The sequence below is a fragment of the Corvus brachyrhynchos genome, unplaced genomic scaffold (genome assembly GCF_000691975.1).
Source record: "Corvus brachyrhynchos isolate BGI_N302 unplaced genomic scaffold, ASM69197v1 scaffold710, whole genome shotgun sequence".
In the NCBI taxonomy this organism is placed as follows: Eukaryota; Metazoa; Chordata; class Aves; order Passeriformes; family Corvidae; genus Corvus; species Corvus brachyrhynchos.
Genome location: NW_008236029.1, coordinates 511,570 through 533,687, shown reverse-complemented (window position 1 = coordinate 533,687; position 22,118 = coordinate 511,570). Strand labels below are relative to the sequence as shown.

The window sequence follows — 22,118 nt, the reverse complement described above, 5'->3', positions numbered from 1 at the left end:
TCACTCTGTGGGAGAAGTTGGGAAAGCATTTTCTAGGATAGCACTCCCAGCTGTAAATCACAGAGAGAATTAGACATCTCTCCTGAATATGTCCTGCTTCTGCTCTCATGATTCCTTATGCATTTTATATTTGATATTTAAAAAATAAATTTGCCCTTCCTCAATAACCCTAGGAGAAACAGAACAGATATTTCTCACCTTCTCTTCAGTGGAGAAGTCTATCCCACTATTTATCAAATCATATTCTTGTTGAGGCCTTTGGCTGATTTATTCCTAGCCTGTAGAGATTCAGGGAGACAGGGGAGGGATGTGTCTTCCCCTCTTGCTTGCCCCAGTGGCTGGGGCTTGCTCCTGAGATGTAAGGATTGTGGCTTCTTATTTCTCCAGTGGACACTGGGATCCTATATCTTCCTTCTTGCATATGAAGCTATTATGACAAAGGGTACACCTTCCAGCAATGTTTTATGAAAAAAACAGGAAGGAATTGATCACGTCTGATATAGATGGTTATATACAGGAAGTAGCTCCTGTCCTGTCCTGTCCTGTCCTGTCCTCCCCTCCCCTCCCCTCCCCTGCCCCCAGTGTTTCTTTGGTGGGACACAGAGGTACTCTGTTCAACATTCCTGCAGCTGGCACGTTTGGCTGCTAGCAGCTGAGCTCTAGCTCCCAGCCTATGGTTGTGGTTTCAACTAGCTGAAAGACTCCTTAAGAAAAGGAATTTTTAGCATTGCAAATTATGAAGACTTTTGTGGCTTGAACTCTGAGTTATTCTCCATTTGTCACTCAGAGACAGCCTTGGCAGAACTGGGTTGCTGGCTTGTGCTGTAAATGGTGCAATTAAAAATTCTAAGACTGCTAAAATCTTCTTTCAAGCCCAGGGATTAATAACATAACTCCTCTTAACTGGGATTGCTGCTTCTGTGCCACAGTAATGAAACCGGCTACTCAAGTACTCAATTATTCTGTCAATGTACTCCAGATATCTTCTCACTCCTCCATTTCTCACTCCCTCTACTTTGTTGTATTTCCAGTTCAGATTCCTTGAGCTCAGTTCTGCTCTGGAGCAAGGACAATGTGCTACTACAGATACACTGAAAAACACTAAATGTCCCCATTTTACACCTGAAACAACAGAGATTGAGCCAAAACACAAGAGATTCACAAATTTTCTGAGTGCACTTCGTAGAATGCCAACCTGATGTGGAAAAAGATCTGAATCTCTTATCTTTCTTTTCTATTTTGGTGACACTGATTGTTTTCTCTTGTTGTTTCAGGCTTTATTTAAAAGGTCACAGTGGAACTGCTGGAAAACAGAGTAGCCTGATCTTGCATGGTGCTGAATTCAGTACAAAAGATGCTGACAACGACAACTGCATGTGTAAATGTGCTCTCATGTTGACTGGAGGTGAGTACAAACTCTGAACTTTAATAGGAATCTACTGTGTTTTCCCAAAGCAACCATGGATACAGTTGTATCATGGATGTATAAGTCCTGAGTGAAAACTTCTTTTATTATTATTACTCCTACTTTTTTCTATACATATATTGTGGTAATACCAATGCCTCTAGATTCCTATCAGCAGAGAAAGGGTTATTCAGAGATGCAGTCAGTATACTTCTGCACTGAAGCTTTTGCAACAATGTCAAAGAGGAAAGCATAAGTTAGTGTCATTGTTTAGGCAAGAAAGGAAAAATAAGAAAGAATAAGTTAAAAGATTAAAAAGGTGGAAAGAAGTTTGTGAGAAGTTGGAGAAAAAGAAGAGAGAAATGGCCAGGTATTAGATATTAGATGATAAAATTTAGAAACTATCAGAGTCTAGACTTGTAATAGATTATCTATTTCACTTAGGGATGTGATTCTGTTATTAAAATAATTTTAATGGTTAAACTTTCTCTGTTAGGTGAGCATAATGCATAAAGACACTAAATGACTAATTCACTCACCTGTGAAAGACTAGACCTGCAACCACCTGTTTAAATCTGGAAGGTTTAAGCTGATATCCTTTGCAAGCTGAGTCAGAGTGCAGAAGGAAAGAAAGTTGGGGTGGGGAAGAGCACAAACAAGTTACACTGGAACAGTTTAAAGTCCCAAGTCAATCTGACTGCCAGCAAGTATAGGGTATATGACAGGTATGTTTTCCCTCCAGTGCAGAGAATGAATATCTGAGATTATCTCTCCATTCAGACTCCTAATCCTCCTAAGAATGAGAACTTTCTCTGGAAAATGATACTTACTCCTAATCCCTATATGGGCAAGATCATTTTTATCGCTAGAATACCACATTATAGCAGAAAGCTTAAACTTGGATTCTTTGATTCATTGACTGAATGACCAAGAGAGGCCCTTTCTTATCTTCACATCTGATCTTATTTGAAGACTCTCTCTCAGTGATTTCTAACTTTCCTGGAAAAAAATCCTATTGCATGTAAATTTTTTCAGTATTTTGGATCAGACTGTTAAACCTGTATTATTTGTGGTTACTGGCACTCTGACTGAATCCAGCTCAGGCCACATTCAGGCACACAGGAGCCTCTAAAGCAATCATCTACTAACAGAAGATGGGTTCCCATCACTGAGAGTTATATCAGGTGCACAACCCGACTCCTCATTCTCTTTTGCTGGGAAATGACCCAGTTGGGAAAGTCTTTAAAGAGCCAATTTTTCAAGCTCCCCTAACTTCCTCTAGTGATATTGTATTAGAAGTTATCATGAGAAACTTCTTCCAGTGGACAGGTGATCAGACATTACCTTTTCATGGACAGGTGATCAGACACTACCTTTTCATTTCTATAAAAAATAGAAGCTAACCATATAGATCTGGAGACAGATAGTGGATAAGGAGTCAATATTTTATTTTAATTAAAACTGTTGACCTTTTCCTTTCGAGAACATGCTGAATTAAAGTGTGTTGCTTCCAGGGCAGGCCAGAGTCTGGTTAGAAGCTCCTGAGTGTGAGTTGTGTCTGTGCTGAAGTGCAGACTCATTCATGTGTCTGAGCTGCCTGGAAACACTTCTACTCCCAGACAGCTTGTTCTGGGAGCTGAGGGTTTGTTTATTTTCCTGCTCTGACTTCTATGACAGGTCAATACCCCACCAAGGTCAGTCTGCTGTTGAACAACCATTCCACAAGGTTCACACATATTGCTGCAGCAGTCCTGTAAATCAACAACCAAGCCACATATAGGAATATACTGGTACCAAATGAAATGAATAGGGAGGAAGGGGGAGAATTACCAAAGGCTGAGGAAACCACAAGTATAGCAAATCTGCACAGTAAAAGGAGATGCAATTATCCTTTGGAGATAGATGAGTCTACTCTTTTGGAATAGACTCCGAGTACTGTTCCTTTGGAGACAGGCTGTACAGCACTGTAATTTGTAGTTCCTCAAGAAAGACCTTAATCATGCTAGAGTTCTTCTCAAACAGTCTGCTATGCTTTGCTCCTTGAAACAACTTTCTCATTCCTTGAGAAAGATCAGAAATTGAATTAAATACCAAAACCGCTTTTTAGTGAGTATATTTCAGTTTTGTAACAGACAAAGACTAATTTAGAAAAGTAGCAATGATAACAGGTTTTGGAAAACCTCTTTATTTTTTTTTCCCCCAAAAAAGATATCAGACTCTGTTAGTTTTGGCAACATCACAGAGAGCTCTTTAATGATGAACGGTATGAAATCTGCAGGCAAGTTTCTAGCTATCTTGACAGTTTGGGTGAGTGTTATCTCTATGAGGTGAACTGAATATATTTATGTCAGGAATAAAGGCTGAGATAAGTCAAAGCTCAAGACTGTGATATGGTTATAATCAAGGCTGAAAATAAAAATGTAAGGAAAACACACATTTCTCTCAGTGATCTTGCTAGTTGTCAGTTTTATTTGGTTTATATCATAACTATTATTCTCTCTCCTCCTTTATCTCATCCCTCGTCCCTGGAATGAGAAATTAAATACTGGGAGAATAATACAGAAGCACTAAGAGTGTATTTTGTGTGTGTGTGTGTGTCTTGTCCTTTCAAGAGCCATGCTATGCTACTTGGCTCTATCTTTACTTGGCTTTTAAGGAATGTCTTCAAAATCACATGCATGATTCTTAACCCCTCTAAACTGTTGTATTTAAATGTTTTAGCTGCTTTTTTGTGCCTTGGAAAATTTAATCCAAGCATGCTTGTTTTACTTTAAGGGGAGACAAATCATATTCATTCGAATAATTTCTTCATTGTTTCAATATCTCAGGCCAGTAAACTGAAAAAAAAAAGGGTTGTATATACATCCCCATATTATTTCAAGCCTTAGTCTGAAGAGTGCCCCAAATAGTTACACACAGCTTTTTTTTGCAAGAAACAGCACTAAAAATGCAACAAACTGTCACCAGAATGAGCCTATGAGTAGAAGTTCAAAGTGCTTGGATTTCCAATACAGCCCTTAGCATTTAATATCTCTGGATCAGATTCCTGGGCCAAATTCCCATCCGTTCTGCCAGATACCACCTGTCAGCTGAGCCCCAAATTGTTTGTGCAATTTTTTTCAGTTACTGGAAAGTGACTTATGGTGTCTTGGCTAACCAAGTAAGAGTTCTAAGGTGATTTTCTTTGGCATTGGCTGCAGTCTGAGGTGTTCACAAAGGCATTTACCTTGCTTCAGGTGAGAAGTGAGAATATTGCTAAACTTCTGATCCCTAAAATAATTTGACAAAAAGATGGGGAGACTTTCTAGATTGCTTGCCAGGTTTGAAGCAGCATAAATAACTGAAATAAACTGTTTGTTTGGTTTATTTTACTGGAAGCAGAGGTCCATGCAGCTGGAGTCTCCTGTCTCTGACAGCAGTCAGTCCTTGAATATTTTCTCAGTATCTTTTGAATCTCAGGGGCTTCCTGAGTCAGAGAAGTATGTATTTATTAAACACATATTTATTAAACCTCAATGGATTTTTCATCTGTTAAGCCAGAGACTGCTCAATGACTCCCAAACAGTGTTGTATTCATTGCCTGTTGTTTCACTGCTTTTTCCTCCAAGTGGTGAATTTTATGAATCTCTGGCAGGAAGGGTATGGAGGATTCGTGTCATGACTTGGAGAGAAGTTCTTGGCTGAATATAGAAATCTGCCCATACAATCCAATCAGAAAAGCTGTAGTTTTTCTTATCATTGAAACAAAATATTTGAAAGAAGCAATGACACCATGCTTAAAAGTATCCAGCCTGAACCCTTGGATATACACCTGATTACATAAAAAAGCACCAGTTTTTAAGTTTTATGCATATTCCTGCTTTCATAAAGAAATTGCTCAGAAAACACCATTAATGAAGTATCATTTATATTGCCAAATATTTTTATGAAAAAATATGATCACCATGCAAATAAGAAGTAGTAAGAATATTATTTGTTTTTTTTGCTAGAAATATTAGAAATATTTAATTAGACAAAGGACTATGCAGCACTTTTAACAAAAGCATTACTACATTAGTATGCATATCAGGGTTAAATAGGGGCAACTGTAATACAGTGTTAGGAGACCTTCAGGAAGCGACTAACTTTTGGTATATTAGAACATAGTCACCAGTCTGCAAGTTTCATATTATTTTTACCTCATAAAAAGGTCCCTATGAAAGGGACTGCATTATCCAGTTGATATGAAAAGCTAATGCCTTTTCATCTTATATCCTGACAGCTAAATTCTAATTTAATCTTCAGATTGTCAAATGGTAGTCTGGTCAATCCAATACTCTTAAGGAATAAAAGAACATAGAAATTACCTCCAAAGGTCATTTAGTCCCTTTCCAAGACAGATTCTTCTCTATCTATTTGTTTCTGTCTTTCTATTCATCTTCAAGATTTCTGTTGATGTTCATTCCCATGTTAAAGTCTGTTACTGAGTTTGTCTACACTTAGTATAAGAAAGCTTTGCACGTTGACTAATTCTGTGATAATTTAGATGTGTTCCATCTTGTCATATCCTCCACCATTGGAAAGAATAGAGACCACTCCTTTCAATTCCTTTGAAAGGTTTTTGGTTAATTTGAAATTGTTGGCAATTTGTCTTTCAAATTCTGACTAAACAATCCTAAGTCTTTCCTGCTAAATTCACTCTTTTGGACTCTGTCCTATGGCTCCACTGATAGATTGAGGTGAGGTGTCATCCAAAACTTCATCCAGAGAAATTCAGTGTCCTCAGCAGGGAGAATAGAGATGTGTGAGGAAAGGGTCTGCCATCAAACATGCAGTGTTTAGACACCTATTCTTTTAGAATGGAAAAGCCGACTAAGAACCTCCCATCAAACCTGACCAATCATTACAGTTCCCAATGCACACCCGCCTTACAGTGTACTCATGGATTGATTTACATTGGGTTATTAAAAAAGAATTTTATATGCAAACATGCTTAATTGCAATTTGTGCAACAAGCCAAAAAAGCAAATCTGTTAGCTTTGGCATACAAAAGCCTTTTTTTAATGTTGCTTTGACAAAGATGATTCTATCATGCAAAAAGTGTGCTTGTCACTTCAGAAAACCATTATAAAAGATAATTCTGGGTTTTTTTCTTTTATTATTGTTACTTATTTGAGCAATGCTCCTTTATTAGGTATTTTTTTGCAAGAATTGATGGAAATTATTTCAATAAACATTCATATTCAGACAAAGATATAGTACAGTATAGATATATTATGGTCTGGAGATAGCTCTCTGGGATAGGTGGCTTAAACATTCAAAATATATTTATTTAATGAAAAGAGCTGACATGAAATTTAACAAATTCCCATTGGTAATAGCAACATTAATTAAAGACCAAAGCACAATCATCCCCAAAATGTGAACCTACTTTAACTGTTCTAGGAGAACAGCCATCTACAGTGAGGATTAATTTTATTTGTATAGCTGAACTTTCAAACAACTATCTATGCATTATTTAAATTATATTTGTCTGGAAAATATATTATGACCTAGGGATTTTTATTACAAACAGAGATGGTAGTACTGCTTGTAATATACAAAGTATTAGAGGTGGGCTAACAAAAAAAAAATTTGAATTGGCCCTCTGTTCAAATAAACAATTAATGAAATTGTGATCACAACAGCTTGAAGAAACTACCTCTCTTTCTGAATAAAAAACCTTCTTAACCTTCTCATGAAAGCCTTCTTTTTTACCACTTCACTTTAAAATCTTACTGCTATTATTATTTCTTACAACGCCCACTCGTCATCATTCTCATGCCTGATTCAAGTATCCCATGGAAATTATTGCCAAAAGTTATCTCCAAAGTTAAAATCTTACTGCTGTTCAAATATGACTTTATACTTATTTGAGAAAGCCATCACCTTATAGAGAAAAATAAATAAGATTCTTCATGAGAAGAAAATCCTGTGAACCCCAGGTAATAAGCCAACATCTGGCTACTGGGTGTCTTTCCTTGGGTCAGAATGTCTCACAGCTCTGGTGCTGCTTTATTTGGTGTTTTCTACCATGGCAGTGCTGCAGGTACATCTTTCAGAAACCTCTGGTTTATGTTCCCCCACTAAAGCGTCTGAAAAAAACCATTTCCTCTGCATCCATTCAAAGATGTGAGTTTTGGTGTTGAGACATGCAGTAGGAAGTCTTGCAATAATCTGAGGCCCTATGGGGAGTGAAGACCTTTCAGAGGACTGCAGAGGAGCATGGAGAGAAATAACCATATGGAGAAAAAAAAACCCACCATGAAACAAAACAAAAAAACCCAACCCACCTCACTTAAAAAACAAACCAAAACACAGTGAGAAAGTAAACCCAAAGTTTTAATGCAATATTAGGAAACATCTTTAAACATTCAATTATTCTCACTAACAAGAACAGTACAGTAGGAAAAAAGTTAAGCTCATTAAAACACATTATGAAAGAAGTGTTTATTTAGAAGAAATCTGTGATGAGAACTGGAGCAAATCCTCACAACTGTTTGGCTTATTCCATTTTTTACATTGATTTTTTTATGGCATCACTGAAAACCTTCATCCCAAAAAAGACCATTTATGCATCTATTCCTGTTCCTTTAACATGAAATGGTAACTAGGTCAGCTCGCCATGCCTTCCTCCCAACACCATAAACAGAACCCAGCTGTGTCTGGGTTCCAGCTTTGAAAAATGAGGATTAGGATTTCTCTGTTTAACTTCGTCTTAAGTTTCTACAAGATTATACTCTGGTTACAGTTAAACATCAGCTGTACAGCTTTCCCTTTCTTTGGTTATTGCCCCCTTAAGTATAATGTTGAAATCAAAGGGAGGTCAGCTGTACCAAAATAGAAGATTGTCAGAATTTATCTGGCATAAATTCATCCCTCAAGATTTCATTATGAAGTGTTACTTCTTAAAAAATACCAAAACACTAAGTACTTTCCAAAATCTTATGAATTACAAGAGTAGAGGCATAAATTATGTGGATCTGAATACAAAGAACAGAGTAAGCACTGGTCCTGAGGGCTAAACACAATAAATACCATATTGGTGGTAGTAGTAAACCGTGGATTAAAATACTTTCATATAATGCATTCATTATAGGTAGATAAAAGGATGACCACTAAATGTGATGGAATTGAAGGATTCCCTTGGAGAGTGAACACTGTCTAAAAGGAGTTTGTCACAGTTTAATTTGTTTTCCAGAAGTCAGAGTGGAAAACACACTGAAAATTTAAAATTCTGCATTCTAGTTCACACTGACACCTGCAGAATTCAGTAGGCACTCACTGGATGATCAGTTTGCCACTACCAGTACTAGTAGAAAATGCTTTAAAACAGGTCCTGGGAAGATTGCAATGCTGTGATGTACAGGCTGAAAAAACTTTTTTTTAAAAAATGAAGTAGCATTTAACTTCCAAAAGCAAAAGTCACCACCTATTCTTAATGATCTTATTTGCCTCATGACTCAAATTTTCAGTACAACCATATTCCATGGAAAGATGCATAAAACCTATGCTAAAGATTTACAAAATTATAGATCTTGCTATGATAAAAAGCCCCAACAGAAATCTTTCTGACAAATAGAAGTCCTAGCCACAGAAATTAATACATTTTTGACATTCTGGATATTTGCTTTTTGCAGTCTGGGAATTTATTCTGCCTTTCTCAGTCTGAGCTAAGCATCTTTCTGTTACTATAGATAGATACTCTGCTAGGTGTTGGAAAGAAAATTCCATTCCCATCAAGGTATCCAGCAAAACTCCCACTACTTTCAGTAGAGTCAGCATGCCACCTAGCTTGTCTTTGTCAGTTTGTGTTCTGTAGTCTTGGTGTTGCCAAGTTTCGTGTTATTTGGAATTCTTAAAACTCTAGCTCTCATGGCAATCTAAAACTCACCTTAACAAGAAAAGATCTTGGAGAGATAAACAAGAGAGTTCACTGCTTAATTTCATCTTAAAGCAACAACTTAAAATAGGGCAATGCAGCACCATAATTCTCATATTCCTGTTGCTAAAACCATATAATATGGCAGCAAAAGCAACTGAGCAGTTGAGCAATGACAGTTAAAGCAACTGTAATGGTAAATAAAATCAAATCATGCTTATTCTCAAAGTAACTTAACAAGTGAAATTACTTTTGAATTATAGTCCTTTTCTAAGATTTAAATGAAAAAAGAAATGCTGTCTAAAAATACAAAGCAGTTTATTTTTCATGTCCTTGCTTTTACTTCACATACTGCATATAAAAGTAGAATGGATAGGGACTTAATTACTTTTGCAATTCTGTAAATACACGTGTGTTCTCCAGCACTGCTGACTATAGAACACCACAAAACAGCAAAAAAGGAAAATATGAAAATACCATACCAGCACTATTTATGAGCTATTTACCAGAATTTGCTAATCAGCTAAACCTATAAAACAATATAAAATACATAGTGCACTTGCAGTTTAAGTCTTTGTCTTAATGGTTTCAGGGTGGTGGTTTGACGCCTGTGGCCCATCCAATCTCAACGGGATGTTCTACACAGCTGGACAAAACCACGGAAAGCTCAATGGCATCAAATGGCATTACTTCAAAGGCCCCAGCTACTCCTTGCGCTCCACTACCATGATGATTCGGCCTTTGGACTTTTAAAGGAATTCTGCAGTGGATCCCAGGACAAGCCAGGCCAACACTGCCCTCAGCAGCAACACTATCACAATCTGAAGGTAAAAGGTGAAGGGCTTCTTGAAAGCAACACGTAGGGATGATGTAAAGTCGCTTCGCTATCACTCCGTAACCTGCAAACACTTCCCAACAGTCACCCCATCTCTTGATGACTGGGGAGATCTTGGTTTCAAAGAAGGTGGCTGAAATGATCTTTCAAAGAACTGGATTTGGCTATTCTGCCCAAACTTGGTGCTTGTCAGTGGATGTGTTTTTTTTGTTTTTTTTTCAAGTTCAGCAACAGGATCGCAATTGAACTGAAACATATCGACCATAGTCTATTGAGTAGAATGTTATTCAGCAATGAAATGCCAACATTACACCCATGAAAAAAAATTACAGAGACACCTTTATTAAAACTCATCTTAAAGCATCCAAGGTGACCACTACAAATATTGTTTTTCTTAAATTAATTGAATTTGAATTGTGGATGGATTTGTGTTAGTCCCAGAGTCAAATAATTTGTGCGAATATTATTTTTCATTAAATACTTTAAGGACAGGTTTCTAATAAATAAACTGAGTTATACATATGAACAATGATAAGGATAATAAGCATAAATTCCTCAGTTGCTCTGTAGAGGTAAATCAGATAATTGGGATAATCCCTGAGCTAGGATTTATAGTGTGATAACAAAAGTAGCTGTGTTTTTGGGTTTTTCCTTTCTTTCATTAAAGGCAGTCTGAATGTCATGTAGAATAATTAATAGAAGGTTTAAAGAATGTGAAATATTATCCTAGAGAAAATACAGGATTTTGCATGGAATTTTTCATCAAAAAAACACAGGAAGGCAAACTGTTAGGGTATAAAAAATTACATAAATGCATAGCTTAAGGCAATGGATTCATTTTACAGTATCCTTGCATGTGCACAATTTATCCTTAATTATTTTACTTTTTTATTACATTTTTGTGAATATCAGAAGCATGCCAGTTCTACACAGTGCTTAGGCTACAACTATAAAAAATACTCATCAGAACTGTATAAAAAATAAAGAATTGTGAACTTGTAAATATCATGTTTATATTTCCTGCAACAGTCATTTATTTTGTACTGGCAACCCCGACCCCATGCAAAGGGTGTAAAGCCTCAAAAGGATATAAATATTAAAGAACTTTAGATGACTGCTTACAGGTTACTAACTAATTTTGTTCCATTAAAATGCTGCAGAAGTGTGGGACTATTGGAAAAGATAAAAGTCTTCTAATAACAAGCAATAAAGTAATGGGTGGCCTTTGAGGGTATGGAGACAACTCTTACCATTTCCAGCCCTTTGTGATTAAGTCATATGGATAAAGTCCATTTGGGAAAGTAGTTTGCAATTGTTCTGCTTCTGCTAGAAATGAAATGGAAAATTTACCCTGCTCCACTGAAATCAAAAGTAATATTCTCATCAATTAAATTGGGACCAATATGGCACACAGAATCCACACGTGGTGAGATGTTTGCTCATCTCTTTGTTGCTTTGTTCCTTTATTAAACTGCTCCTGAGATGAGACACAGCAATGATATGATTTGTTTTAAAGGGTAATGATAATAGAGTAACTACTTTTTTTTTCCCCTTAATTTTTCACCTTTTTTTTTTTTTTTTCATTTAGCAGTTTATTTCTATGGAATAGAGAAAAAAATGCTTGGATATTTTTAAGCACCTCTTCCTAAAGATCACAAGGTTATAGTACCATTGAGGGGTATTTCAGCCCCTAAGGGTTCTCTGATTTTGTTACAATTTGATGTTTGTTTAATTTGAATTGGGACGATTTTTTTCTTTTTTTTTTTTGTGTAGTTGTATATATTTATATATATATTTGAAATAATCTTGACTAAGGGTTAATTTGAAGTTTTCTGCTGCATAAGTTACCAAACTACTCTTTACTCAGCACTTTCTTCACAGACATGTTCTGTCCCAGTTTCCAGGCGTTTTTTTTTTAATGGTCTTCATTAACGTGCAAAAGACGCAGTCTGTCTTCCACCATGATTTCAAAAGATAGAGTTTTGCAGGTCTCCAAGTTAAGAATGCCATGTGTGCAGATCCTATTGCAGAAGGCAAAATACATTTAAAATTAAAAGCATGATATTTACTGTTTATTTATCTGTGTTTGAAAAAAATGTGGATTTGGTTTCCTATCCTTTATAATAAAACATTTTAAAAAATTGTGGAGTCTCTGATTTGCTTTGCTCTACGTATAATTTCTGTGACAGGCTGATAACATTTTAAAACCCACTATTTCTCCTTGTAAGAAATATTCATAAGTTTAGACAAAGCATAGGAAGGGAGGAACTCCAAGTTTATCCAGTAATTATTATTTCTAACCTTTCATATCAATACTTCAGTATTTTTTATTGAATTTCCTTAATTAAAATCATGGGACTATATTCCTTATCTTCAGTTCAAATCATACAACTCCCCATCAATCTTTAAAATAAAAGATTTGTTTAATTCAACAGGCAAAGATACAAATTGAAGTGTGATGTTTTCCTTGTCTTATGATGTGTTCTTCTATCATCCATTCAATCATGTTGTGTGGCAGTGACAAATCTCCACTGATCTCTTAGTCAGAAATTCCTCCTGCTCCATTTGTATGCCTTTTAACACCACAGTGATCAGTTTTAACATCTCTTTGTAGTCAATTTGTCCTCATTTTCTCAGGAATTTTTTCTTAATTGACTTGTTTGTTATGTTCCTTCAGGGAAACCCAGCTTTTCAAATCAACACTGAAGCTGTAAGGAACTATATACATAAAAGCACATTTTGCTCCTAAAGTTGAATGAATATGTACCACATAAATTGAAGAGTTGCAATTCATAAAAATTTTGTGTTTGAAGTTGATTAATATTAAATTGCTACTTGCCTTGACAGATAATAAAAAAATAGCCATTGGTCAGTGGTAATAGTAATTTTACTATTTACCCTTCACAGATAATTTCTTCCTGATTTATAAAAAAAGAATACACAGAATTTTCACAAATGATTAGATGTGTTTTCCAAAGCATATTGATCCTTAATTTTTAATATCTTTTAAGGCTGGAGATGTTATTTAAATGCACACTTTCCTAAGTGCCCTAGCATTCAGTACTGACCTATTAAGTAGATAAATCATCCACATTTATAGTCATCTGTGCAACCGTGTCCCAAGACAAAGTTCCTTAAAAAATCCTTCCAGCTATAAAAACTTTCTTCTCAGCAGAGTTGAAGCTCAAACCACAGCTCTGACCATGCCTCAAATAATCTCATTTGGGATTGGCACGGTTTCCCCTTCTCCTCTGGGAAGAACAAAACTGAAATAGCAATCACAACAAGAGCTTAATTCTCTAGGTAGGATCAAGCGTAATTTACAACCAGACCGTGCTGCAGCTGTGCCAAAAAGCATTCCTACCTACCAGCTTTTACATGAGCTGGACAGCTTGAGGAGAGAGGCAATAACCCCTGAATACAGCTGCTGCTGCTGTTGTCTGACTCTCAGCTGTGGTGTGCACACGGACACGCATACACACACAAATCCGTATGACTGGAGAAAATTTGACACAGCCAATCAAAATTATCTTTCCTAAATTTTAACTAAAGGAACTGTAGTCTCAGTTAAAAAAAAAAAAAAAAGAAAGAAAAAAAAGAAAGAAAAATTAAAAGAACCGATTTCAAGCAGCAAGAGCAGGAAGGAGAGAAGACAGGGATATGGGACTGTAATGAAGAGAGGGAAAAGACAGATAGAAAAGAGTTGAAAGAAAGGGATTACCTGTGAGACGCAGCAGCTTCATATTTACCATGCCATGACTATCACACATTGTGGGAACTCCCTTGTCCTCTAGGAGTGTCGACTCCCTCTTCATGGCTCTTGCTCATATGAGCAGAAATCTATGGATATTATTACTCTATATATATATTTCTGAGTGGTTTGTTTGTATGTATGTTTCTGAAGTTTTCGCATGGGGACCAATTTAGTATGGATCTTTGAGAAGACATGCTGCTTATGGTTATGTCAAGTTAGCTGTGTAGCAAGTCCTGTAAAAATTAAAAAGTTCCTTTAGAAAATATTGCATTCTGCTGTGTGAATTTTAAGTACTGATAGTGAAATAGAACCTATGCTCATCCAAAGTCTTGTGAAACTAGAGCCTTTACTCTTCCACTAGATAAAATTTCTAATGCCCAGTCCAGTTTTCTGAGCCAGTGAGTTCAATTAAAGAACACTGAAGAATGGATATATATACTGTAAATATGACCCCAAGTGATATATTAAAGTACATCAAGGCCTAAACACCAGTCCTGTGCTTTGGTACAAAGAATCTTAAGCCCTGAAGTGTTACGATAAATTTTCTTTCTCTTCTTACACTTCTCACCTTTCTCCCACTTTAACAGTGCCCCTATGACTCCTTTTAAACTGCTGGCAGTGTTTGCCTTCTGCTGCCTGGAAGTAGTCACAGGAGGCAAGCCCCACATTTAACAGAAGATCTGCAGATGCTTGTGTTCACAACCACACCACCACCTGTGGGGAGAGCAAAGTCACCCCCTGCCAAACCACAGGAAAGGAACGTTTCTTGACACTTGTCATTTGCTCCGCAAGGTTGAGAAGGGAAAAATAAGGCACACAGAGGTCCTTCTTTCAACTTAAACAGGAAGTGGATGCTTTGCCACATCAACCCTGAAAGGGACTCCAGAAGAGTAACTCATAGGCAGTTTCTCCACCACAGTAGAAAATGGAGGGGGAAAAAATCTGAAACAAGGTAAAATGGAGTATCTTGATACACTAAAGTGGGTAAGACAGAGATGAGTGAGAAAAATGTGTATTATCGAATAAGAAAACTAAGCCTGTAAAGGAATCAGATTAGAAAGTTGAAGGCAAAGTCAGCAAAAGAAGGCAGTCAGTCTGACAAATAGAATATGGAGAAATGGCAAAGATGAAAGCGCTGGATAAGAAAAAAATGAAGAATTGAGCAGAAGAATCTGTTAATATATTTATTAGAGAATAATTAGTATCAAATTAATTTTCCAAAGCCTAAAAGGAATAGTATCAACCTTTTACTTTCTGCTTATATTTATTATTTACAATGCAATGGAGATACACTGGTAAAATCTAAAGCAATACTTAAAAAGCAGTTCCTTCTTAGGGGAATTTTTTTTAACATGCTGCCTGAGAAACAGTTTGTGCTTTTAGCATGAGACACCAAACTACCAGTAGATAAATCAGCTTTGGATAATATTTACTCTTCCACTAAAAGATGTTGATCTCCATCCTTTTGCAACCCACTAATACTTATATTTAGAATCACTGTCTGCTCTAATGGAAACTACACATCTCAGACCTGATCTCATTGAGCTGCATTGTCAAACCACTGACTTGTTTTATTTTGAGTAATGGAGCAGAACTCCTGGATATGTTTTATTCCTCTTCCTTTGAAGGAAATTTTTCTTTTCTTTCCATTTTTTATTTATTTATTTTTTAAAATTTAAACACTTCTAGTTTGAAGTTCATATTTCATTCACCAGAGATGCTTATTTAATCTCTTTGATAGCTTCACTTAGTGCTGTTTCTTCTGTAAAACTCCCAGGCAAAGTTCTCATGAATTAATGCAGTGGTTCTTGTCATCATCTTCTGCTCTGCCCTCATGTGGAGTCTCACACAGCCAAATACCAATACTGTCCTTTTTGAGGAGTTTAATTCAGTCTTTCCAGGCAATCTGGAACTCCTTGGAGTAACATCAGTGCAGGTCCTGGGTCCTACAAATCCTGCTCCTGGGTCCCACAGATCTCTGTGTCCTGACCAGCAGCTGCCCACTGGCCGGCCACACCAGGGCTATCTGTGCCTTCAAACCAGGTAATGGTGGTGTCATCAAATCCCCCCCGCCCCGTTTCCCTCCTACCTATTTCTCTTGCAATACCTTCCTGTCCCAGACCAGAGAGAAGCATGGCCCAGCAGCCACCTTGACATCTGTTCCCACGGGATGATGTCTCTCCACACCTCCGTGCAGGCTGTGCACACTTTAAAGCAACCTTTCTGGAGGGAAGGGGATGACTTTTAGAAAGCCTGGTTGCAAGACAAAGATGATGAAAATACACGTCAATATTTTTTGAGCAGTACAGCAGCGTTAGTCAAAGGCTTTTCCAATAATTTATTCTATTTATTAGATTAAGAAACCAGTGCTAGTTTTGCTACAGGAGCAGACAGACATTTTTCTAAACATGTAGGGGGAGATGTGTCTAATGTCCCTCAATTTTAGCATTTTACAAAAGCTTTGGCATTAGTTTGGAGTTTTCAAGGCTTTGGGGAAAGACAGTAATAAATACACTGGACTTTGTCTTGCAAAAATAAGTTTATAAGCAAGAGCAGTTTTACCCAAAACAGTGTGAAATGCAGAGATAGAAAATTTACATCTGTGTCTGTGAATATGGGTCTCTGAACAGAGATTTAGGAAGGAACCAAGAGCTATCTCACAGCTTCTTTTTGATTGAATGACTTGTGCAAATTCACTTGACACCAGCATCTCCTGAAACTCCTTTCCAGCCAGTGTGAGCTACTCCACAGCCCAAGACAAGATCAGAAAAACTGCCTCAGTTTGATATAACCAAAATAGATTAAATGCAAATATATATAAAATGTTGGAAATCAAAGACTTATAGAGTGACTAACCTGTTCAGGTTAAGATTTTACACGTGCAAGTACTCAGAGAGTAAAAAAAATCAAAAATGCTTATATTTTCAGTGCAATTAGATCTAAGTATATAAAACATATAGTTTAAGTAGCCACTGGATGTGTGGAGAAAATGATAAAGAACACTCACTGTGGAACAAGGCAAGCTATCCTGTCATCTCAGCTCACTCAGAGATGCAGAGAAGCCCTAATTCCTGAAGCTTCTGCTGTTTGCTGCCACCTGTGGTTCGAAAAGAAGCTTTTCCAAAGATGAATTCATCACCAGAATCAACTAAACATGCAATGAGAGATCTAAGAAAAGAAAACTGAAGGGACTAATAAAAATGGCCAGGATGTCCAGCATAGATGTCAAAACGAAGTCTATATTTAGGTGCATGTTTTCAGTTTTAAAAGTACTGAACTCCCACTGATTTCAGTTTATTCCAAATGGATTAAAAATACACTGGTTTTATAGCAGTGTAGACTTTCCCTAAAGAAAATAATTATATGTACAGAGTAAAAAGTTGCTCAAAAAACCACGGGTGAAGGAGTGAGGGGAATAACATAAAGCCATTCTAAAAATGCATGTTACATTTACTACATTTTCACTAGACCAGAGTTATGTATACAGAGCACACACATCAAGAGGCTTAAGGAAGAAGCAAAGAAAAGAAAGCTGTAGTTCAAGATGGGAACTGAACTATATTTGAAAAAACCCACATTAAAACAGTCTTCAAGACAAACTCTCAGTAGTTGCAAATGCAAAAATCCAATGTCTTCTTTGAATCTAAATTTAGGCAATTTATGCATAATGAGTTATCCTGAATGTTTTAATTGCTCTCTCACAGGTTTTATCTCATGCTCCAAGAATCATATTTTAATAGGGTTGTTGACTCATAAGGAATAATTCATTGGAAAATGAAAATATATACTTATAATTTTATATTTATAACTCCCCAACTAATCAGCTCATTTTGGTGCCTTTATTTACTCTGGAGTCATATTCAGCAATGCAGAAGATACTTTCTCTTTTCAAGAGTTCAAAACTTCCTTTTTGCCCCTTAAGTGCACCTGAATGATATTTGCCATGGGATGGTCCAAATTAATATCTTCAGAGCAGCCCAAACTGCTAATCCTGTTGCCATACATAAGCTATCTCATTTCGCTGACCTTTCACTTTCTAGTGTTCAAACCAGAGTCGCACTGAGGTTAGGATTCACAGGTCACAAGACCACAGATAACCTCAGATATTAGCAGGATTTCATGTCATTTCTTACAGAAACCAGAAGTAAATCAATATTTAGAAAGCTGGAGAAACCCATTTGTTCGTGCCCTCTTGTCCACTTTGAGTTTCAAAGGCAGCCAACTTAGCATCTCTGAAAAAATAAAAACAAATGCAGATGAAAGAAAATCACCCACTGGACATAAACACAATGGACAAATAACCATTCCATGGCTGCCCCAGAGGTGCTTCAGCTCCACAGGCAGGTTTGGTGGTGCCAGTGGAACAGCATGGAGGAGCTGGCACTGTGTTACACAAGCAGGGAAATTTCAACCTCAGAACCCTGGCTGTTAAGAAATGTAGGATTATGGAATAGGTACCCCTAGAAAAAGCAGCATTTTGAGTGGTGGTTTAATGGCTGAAAGGTCATTTTTTACAGCAGTTGGGCCCTGGGCCTGTGCTTCAGTTCTCATCTACTATGCAGATGACCTGGAAGCTTGGAGACCCATGGAAAATGAGACCAATATCCTTCCTCCCGTCTTCTTTGGGTCAGATGAAGCTCTGGCCACAAAGGAGCTCAGATACCACATCCCATGCTAACAAAAACAACCCTTCTCAGGATCACTATTACATAGCCTGAAGGGGCCCAAATCAGCATCATTATTTCACATGCTCCTAGATAGACATTTCCACTTACGAGTGAGACACTGAAATGTTTTGCAGATGTGGTTCTACAGATCAGTTTTTTGACTCATAAAAAATCTCACTGCTACCCAGTTGTGGAGAACCCAGATTTGTACTTAATGCCACACATTTCTTAAATGGGATATTTTCCAGTCAACTACCCTATTAGGAGCACATCCAGGAACCAGCAATTTCAGAGCATGTCACACCTAGTGAATAAGAGAAATTGAATGTCCTCATGACCAACAGTCCTACTGCTACTAAAGGAAAGGGAGGCTAGATAATAAAAGTCAATGTACTTTTCAAAGTACTAACACTTGTCCATTGCATAGTCAGCCAAACTGCTTAAATGGAGACTGAACCGCCTCCTGGCCACAGCTTTTCTTCAGGTTTGAGCACTGTGTCTCTTGAGGTCTTTAGCTCCTATAACTTTGAGGCAGGTTCAGCACCTATCAAAACGCATCCTGAATTTGTGGCCTTTAATTGGGAATATAATGTAAATAAAACCAAACCAAAACAGAATCAAACATTCTTCTTTCTTCACAAAAATGAAGTCAAGAAATGCTAGTTGACGTTATTTCTTTCTGTATTCATTTTTTTTAGAAACAAGACTCAACAAGGATTTACACAAAATATCAAGGTAGGGGAAACAAAGATTTTGCAGTCCATGAGATTTCTGCATTGTCAATGGGAACATGGAGAAACTCCATTTATCCATGCACCTGTCTGAGCCCCCTGCTGGCATCACAAATCACCATATTAAACTGTTATCCAGGAGAGAACATGAGTAGCAACACACCAAGCATGTCAAAACATGGAATGGATTATCAAACAGATCTAATTTGTAAAAGAAATCTTTATTGCTCAGTGAGTGAATTATGAGATTAGTGTCATGGAAGGGATAAGCTTGGTATTCCACCAGGAAATACCAGGTTACTCTGTGCATCCCAAAGTATTTGTCTCCCGATAGTGCTCTGCACATTGTTAACAGAAACAATGATTGCACAATAAGCAGCTCTAATAAGCAGCCAGCAGGATCCTGCAAAAATGAAATGCCCTCTTTGGTACTGTAAAATGAGCTTCACTGACAAGGGTAAGATTTCACCTTCCTTCTTTCATAAAGACCACATCCCTGAGGGAGTCTTTTCTACTCTTGTCATCCTTCCTTGTTTGCACTGCTCAGCTTTAAACTGAAGTTTCCCTAGATCATTCTTCTTTTTCCTTTTTTTATTTCCTTCTATAAAGTGCACATGAAATGCTTTAAAATATTAATATATACATGTTTCTAAAATGGCTCCATTCATACAGAACCTTCCAACAGCCCTGTTGCAATAATAATTCTGAAACATTTTTATTGTTCCTTCATATGATACCTACAAAGAGGAACCAGAAATTTACCTAGATACATGTAAACTGCAGCTGCACTACTGGGACAGTTAAGTAGGTGTCACTGGAAGGCTTGTCAAGGACAGAGTTGTCCCTTCCAGGCTTCATGCCTATACACCATGGAGCTAAAAGAAAACAATGCAAAGCCTCTTCTTTCCTTTTTTCAGTTTGCTGTGAGTAGCTGGGGCCTAGGAACATCCTATGTGCACTGGCAAGAGGGTACAGGTTGACAAGGCAGACTGAAAAGCTTCTTCTGGGGAAAAAGAAAAAATTAAAAGTTCTCCCTCTAAAAGTCATGTAACTGTTTGTCAGCGATTTGGAAGGACTGGTGGACACCCCAGCATCCAGGGGCATCTGGGTGGCTTGGAGATGGCTGAGGAGGGCACTGTCACCTGTGCAGTCTGCTCGGGGTTCTTGCTTAGCTTCAAGAGAAGTCTTCTCTTGTTGGCCAGTTTTTGCTTTGCTCAAGCTGGACCATTGCCATAATTCCAAGTTCAGGCCCTTTGTGGGGTGATGTCCTGTCACCAACAGCATTGCTGGGGATTAGGGGTGTAAGAGCTGTTTCTGCAGAACAGTCAGTGCCTGGGCTATTCTCAGCCAGGACCCTGCTTATTCCATCTTGGCGGCAATGCATGACCTATCCAAAAAACTGATGGGCAATTTCTCAAAAACAGTATGAATCCAAAGACTTTCTCATATTTCACAGCCTATGAACTTTGGAACACCACACATTATTTTCCAGTGGAAACTTTCTGCTGAGTTGTGCCTCATCTTAATTTTATTTTAGACTCCTTTATTTTACTTTGTATATCCAGGTGAGACACAACAGCTGAAAAATGAGAACTTTTGACTTCTTGTCTGTGTTTAATGTTGGACAAAGGAAAAAACCAGCAGGCTGAGGAAATACTGGCAAATTCCCACTGAGATTTTCTTAGTCACTTGAATGAAAAGAGCTGAGGAAGAGGAGAAAACTTGTAGCAATTAAAAAGGGGTGAAAGTACATCTGATAGTGCAGGCCTCTCAGATCATCACAGGGCTTCCATCACTGAACCTACTAGAAATAGTGGGAAAAGATGAAGTGCAATCTCCCCAGAGGTGAAGTTCAAAATAGTGGTATGGCATTGGTGATGCTCAGACAAAGAAAATACTAAAAAAATAACAAACATGTTGTTTTTCTTTCTGATTCACTGTCTCACTGAAGTGTGAAAAAGTGCAGGAAGAATAGGACATGATCAGACTCTGAAGTCTTGGTCAGTTTTTGGTCCACTGATTACTACAACCAGGACAGTCGCTTCATTTGCTGGTGATGGAGCAGCCCAGTTTGTATTCACTCGCCCCTGTGCTCCCTGCAAAGCCCCTTCACAAACACAGGGACTTGAAAGGAGAATCAGTAATTCAGGAAGTCTCCTAACACAGCAGGGTTGCATTTGCAATATGGAAAGGTTAATATTGAAAACCAAAGTAGTTTGATTCTATTTTCAAAACTCAGTACCTAATGCAGCATTATCTTTAATGGCAGACAAGGAGGTGTCAAAGGACTGTGTCAGGTTTCAGACCTTTTCATAGTTTAAATTCCTGTGTTTAATCAAAGGTTAACTAAATCATTGCTAGTAGAAGAGTTGCTTCAACATGGTGCTGTTATGGGTGGCCTATAATAAGTAATCCTGTATTCAGGCTGCAGTCTCCTACATGCAAATGTATTTCCCGTGCATGTCTCTGTGTACAGGAAATGCATGTGACAGAATACCCAGACTCTCTCTCAAGACAGTGCAAAATATTTCTAACTTAAACTATCTTAACTGTTTCATCCCTTAGCTGAATAACCTTATTTTTTGGTTGTAACTCCTCAAAAATTATTTCTCATCAAACTGCATAAAATGAAATGATAGCACTTAGCTTTCTTTAGTTCTTGAATGTCAGAACTCATATCAGCAGAATTTCTATTCATTGTGTCAGGCTGCACTTTCTTATTTTTCCCTGGACAGCATATTACTTATAGAAAAATACAGGAATTAAACTTCTATGAACTGATAGTTTATTGGTTTGGCAATACTCAGCATATATACATAAACGAGG

General features: G+C 37.4%; 1 protein-coding gene across 1 annotated transcript in view; it reads left to right on the top strand.

Annotated features, from left to right (window-relative positions):
* Positions 1-11,121, top strand: part of ANGPT1 (angiopoietin 1) — a 161,909-nt gene extending 150,788 nt beyond the window's left edge. The window contains exons 8-9 of the mRNA XM_008632293.2: positions 1,275-1,405; positions 9,898-11,121. Coding sequence (XP_008630515.1) covers positions 1,275-1,405; positions 9,898-10,058 — 292 coding nt within the window. The 3' untranslated portion in view covers positions 10,059-11,121. The remainder of the gene's footprint in view (positions 1-1,274; positions 1,406-9,897) is intronic.
* Positions 11,122-22,118: the final 10,997 nt, after the last annotated feature.